The 5,244-nt window shown below is 40.8% G+C and overlaps 1 protein-coding gene across 1 annotated transcript; it reads left to right on the forward strand.

Annotated features, from left to right (window-relative positions):
* Positions 1–3,209: 3,209 nt before the first annotated feature.
* Positions 3,210–4,661, forward strand: LOC107632613 (uncharacterized). The gene has a single exon (XM_016336280.2). The coding sequence runs from the start codon at positions 3,210–3,212 to the stop codon at positions 4,659–4,661; it is 1,452 nt and encodes a 483-aa protein (XP_016191766.2).
* Positions 4,662–5,244: the final 583 nt, after the last annotated feature.

The following is a 5,244-nucleotide window of genomic DNA, read 5'->3' on the forward strand; positions in this document are numbered from 1 at the left end:
TGGCCGTGGATTACCACATTGGAGGGCTCCTAACGGCTAGCTGAGCTGGCTAATTTGCAATTTGTACCCATATTGGTCCCTCGTACTATATATAACCCTAAATCCCCAAATTCTCAGATACTTCATTCCTTCGTCTTGTTCATCTCTTCTTCTTCTTCTTTCATACACTTCTTCCTGTTCTCACACAGTTCCAGCTAGGGCTATTACTCATGTCGATGATGGGTGGTGGTAGCATTGCAGGTTGAAGCTCTGTCCGTTCCCCATCTTACTAGAACCAGAGTAGAGCGCAAACGAAGAGCAGAAGATCGGTCCCGCCAGAATGGTGTGGCTGTGGCTGCAGGCCAATCCTCAGATGGTCTGGCACAAATTCGAATCCGAACAAACCTTTTTATGGCTGTCCCAACTATAATATAGGTTAGAATAATTACTTGTGTTGTTATGATTCTCCTCCCCTGACTGTTCTTGTGTTGTTCCTCTCTGAACTTTGATCCTTTCTTGGTTACAGACAAGTGGGAAGAGATGGTGCAGACTTTTGTGTGGGCAGATTCTGTGAATGAGGAACAGGTTGAGAAGTCAGAATCGTGTGGTGATGAAGTGAAGATGAACTTTGATTGGAGGCTTCGAAGGTTGGAGGAGGATGTCCAGATGCAAAAAGTGATTACCCAGTTGTTAGTGTTAGCTGTGTTTGTATTGATAGTGTTGTTGGTGATCCTGTATTGTAAATGATGAATGAGTTGGTGGTTTAGGGTTTCCTGTTAGCAACAGATGTAAAAAATTGCTTCTTGATGGAATGAAAAATGTTGTTAACTATGAAACTGTTGTTAAGATAAATTCCATTGTTTATCAAAAAAATTGCTTGTTGATGGAATGAAAAATGTTGTTAACTATGAAACTGTTGTTAAGATAAATTCTATTGTTTATCAAAAAAATAAAAAACTGCTTCCACCTGAATGATAAATCACAAAGCATAGTATATTAAGATAAATTCCATTGTTTATCAAAAAACAACAAAAGATGAAGGTAAAAGGCAGCCTAGAAACCATTATGCTGCTATCTGTAGTTTCATCAAAAGCATGGCATATCAAAAAGGCCTTTGGATCACAATTCACCATCTAGTCATTGTACGATGGAAAAGACTAATTACACAAAATAGAAACTCCTAAATATGGCTGAATGAGCTTCTGGTCCAAGCATCCATCGGCCACTTCTCTAAATATGCCCAAGCATCCTCATTTAACCTTTTGATCTTGTCCATTCCATCTTTGAATTCTTGGTATGTTGTTGCCCTTGCACATTCCCACAAAAGTTTCCGTAGTTGTAAGTCCTTCCAATTCTTGTTGAAATTTTTTCATAAATGCCAGACACAGAAACGGTGATGCATATCAGGCATCACCTCTTTCACTGCTAATATCAGTCCTTGCCAGATTCAGGAAACATTAAACATATATAGCTTCAACAAAATGTACACATATATGACCCTGACTTTATATTCATGACCCATAATAGTCCCTAACGTTTATGCTTATCCCCATAAAGGTCCTTAAAATTTACAATCGATCCCCATAAAAGTCCCTAACAGATATGCATATAATCAGACAATGATTCAGGAGCTAAACTATAAACAAAAAACATGTGTTATAATGCAATTGGAGTGACAAATTTCTTCTAAAAAAAGATGGTATCAAATGAATAAACTTGGTTTACCACAGGCACCATGTAAAAAGTTGGTAAGAATGTGGGGTATGTTACTGTTGAAAAGCTATCATCAATTAAGTATTGAAGCCAAAAAAGAACAGAACATATGAGAAAAAACCTATACCTCAATTTGCTTTGGTCAACTAAGGCAATAGCAATCTATTTCCCTGACAATATGAGAATGAAAATCTCTCTTCCACTAATTAGTCCAGGAGCTACTGCAGGACGGCCAAAAAAAATCACTCCAGGATCAAGTGAATCTCTAAAAAATTAAATTGATATTTGAAAAACTATTCATAAGCTGGGATTTTTTTGTTGGCACCTTGGGTTGGGTAGGAGTCTTTGACACTGGTGGTGGCTGTGTGACTTTAGATGTAGTATGAACTTTGGTGTTGGAGTGTGACATCAACACATCAAGAACACATTTTTGCACCATATCCCTATTTTATTCCGATTAAATATAGCAACCCCACAAATTCCAACCAACCTTCAAACCCTAGACACTACAACGACCCCAAACCCCCCGAACCTCAAACACACAAACAACTTGTATATCAACAACTAACACTGAATCGAAAATGCAAAGTATAAAAAAAGGAGGGAGATTACCTTGAATACGATCACAAAGTTCGAACCTCTTGCTTCTGGTGATGGAGGAGAAGAACGAAAACCTCTTGCTTCTTCTTCTCTCAACTTTTTCAACCCAGGGATTAGAACCCTACGGTTACGCCATTGATGAGTATACGAAAATGGAGTCAGAGGGTGGAAGAAGAAGAGACGAGTGAAGTTTGTATTGGCGAGAAAACTGATATTCATGCTAAATAACGTCAAAATGGCGACGTTTTTGGCTATCAAGGGTGCCAAACTAAAACGATGCCGTTTTGGAGCCTTCTAGCATGGCAATCCGCGGCCACGTCAGCGCTCTGGTGATGAGTTATCACCTGAAATATGGCCAAGGACCAGTTTGAGTGCTCGGAACTCTATCTGGAGGGCTACAATGGAAAAATCGGGATCTTAGGGATTACTATGAGTAATTGCATGAATTTCAGGGACGATATATATATATATATATATATATATACCATATCGATATTCTTATTTGATATAGTAATTGATTTATTCTGAAACATTAGCAGAAAGAATTATTATAATTGTCTCGTTTCTCTTATTTTGTGTGTCTTTAATTTGATATAAAATTAATAGATTATCCTCTTAGGATATAAGGATTATTGTACCCATCAATTTTATAAAAATTTAGTTTTGGAATAAATTGATTGAACATTATGCTGTCAAAGTAGCCTCTTTTGTGAAAATTGATTTATTCAAAACATAAGGAATATAGTGTTATGTAATTCATGCGAATATTGATCGGCCCAAAGGAAGGTCTATATTTGGCCAAATTACATACACATATTGATAGTAAATACATGATTGGGTAACAAATTAAGAATAAAGTAATGCTTATTTAAAAATAGTTTGTTAATTACTTTCAGTCATTTAAATTCATCAATTCTATGGCCGAAAAAAGCTCTGCTAGGGTTTCCACCCAAGAGGACGATCTAATGCAGAGAAGTACGAAGAAAGTAAAGACGCGAGGAGAGGTGGATCTCATTCAACCGTCCGACTGTATGGAGATTGTCCCAGCTGAGGATAAATCCATACCAATTACAAAAGGCTCATACAAGGATACCCTTTTGACGGGTCCTGGCCTTGAGGGCGACCATGACGAGTATCTCAGCGTGGATGACCGTGAACCTAACCCTGAGGACAAATGGTATCAAGATGATGAGGACGGGAAAAATGTCGAGAAACCTTTCAACCCTTGCCCTACGATCCCAGTGTCGAAAGAGAAATTTGAGGAGTGGTGCAAACCATGGAAAAATGCTCTCATGGTCAAGGTGTTGGGCAAACGCGTGACTTTTGCGTTTATGGAGCAACGTCTTCGCAGGGATTGGGAAAGCAAAGGTAAGATTCATGTTATTGATATGAATCATGACTATTTTTTGGTTCACTTTTCAGATGAGGAGGACTACACACATGCGTTGATGGAAGGACCCTGGATGATAGCCGGCCACTATCTTATTATTCAGAGATGGAGACCTTTTTTCCTATCAGGTCCCACAGAAGTAAGGAAAATCGCTGCTTGGATCCGCATCCCGAATCTTCCGATTGAACTCTATAACCACCGTTTTCTTTGGAGGGTTGGATCCACTATTGGCCATATGCTAAAAGTTGATCGCACAACATCAATTCATTCGAGGGAAAAATTTGCTCGTATATGTGTTGAAATCGACTTGGCCAAACAACTGGTTCCCCGGATCTCGGTCCTTGGAAGTGAACTTCACCTTGAATATGAAGGGTTGCACCAAATCTGCTTTTCCTGTGGCAAATATGGTCATAGATCAGACCAATGCATGGAAAACCTCGCAGCTGGCGACAAACCCATGGAAGACACTCACGTCGAGGATACCACTCCGGTGGAGGTACCGGTCCGGAGAGAGGGTGACCAAAATGGAAAGTCTGAGAATCCACAAAATCAGCAAAATCACGACAACGACATACCCAACGCGGATTTCGGGCCATGGATGCTGGTTAAAAGATACGTCGACAGAAAGAAAGCTCAATCAAGGCAGAACAAATCTCAAGCCAATCAGGTAAAGAATCCTAGCCATAACTCCATAATAGAGGGGACTCAAAAAAGGAAAGATCCGGAACTGGGATCCCGATTTGCTATTTTGCATGGGGAAAGTGCGGAGATCATGCAGGACACAAAGAAAGATTCAGATAAGGGCCAAGAGCATGGGAAGGAGATTGGGCCGCAAAAACCCCAGGCCCAAGAAGTAACGGGTAGATCCCAAACCCAAAAACGAACCCCCAAACCGGGTGCAGGAAAGAACCCGCAAACTTTGAAGAAAACCACACCCACTCCTAGGGTCTCTCTGGTACAGGGGGAATTCATCGCATAATGTAAACAAGGCAAAGAACTCAGAGAACGATCTAGCTAACCACAAGGGTTTGGAAACGCAATCGAGTTCCATGAAAGGGAAGGAGAAGGACAAGGATTCCGAACTGGAAGGTATGGAGCTGATTGTCAAGGACTACATGAGGAGAATGCAGAAGGATCAATGGAAAGCTTTCAAGTCTTTGAAAGATGCCCGTATGAATCTAGACCAACATGCGGTCCGAGACAACATATTGTTCAACTCAGAGAAGAGCACACAGCCACCAGGTGCTAGTTTGGGGGGTTCTGACCCCAGGGGGAACCAAAGGAAGCATTCGGATGTTTCCATGTTGGAAGCGGGTGACAGGGGCGGGCATAAGGAATCGTCTCTCAGGGACCAGGGGGGTCTGGAACCTCATAAGTAATGTTGGCCTTTGATGGTCTCTCCTCCTTTGTTTTATAAAATGATGAACATCATTAGTTGGAACTGCAGGGGTGCCGGTAGTAAAGCGTTTCCATCGATTATTCGGGATCTTCGCCAGGAGTATGGAACAAATCTGTTCTTCCTCTTAGAAACCCACATCAGTGGTGCACGAGGAAAGCAAATC

Source organism: Arachis ipaensis, chromosome B3, assembly GCF_059453495.1.
Source record: "Arachis ipaensis isolate K30076 ecotype BB chromosome B3, ASM5945349v1, whole genome shotgun sequence".
Taxonomy (NCBI): Eukaryota; Viridiplantae; Streptophyta; class Magnoliopsida; order Fabales; family Fabaceae; genus Arachis; species Arachis ipaensis.

What these genes read in the sequence shown, in the direction of transcription:
- LOC107632613 (XM_016336280.2), top strand. Translation starts at nt 3,210, where the DNA reads ATGGCCGAAAAAAGCTCTGCTAGGGTTTCCACCCAAGAGGACGATCTA.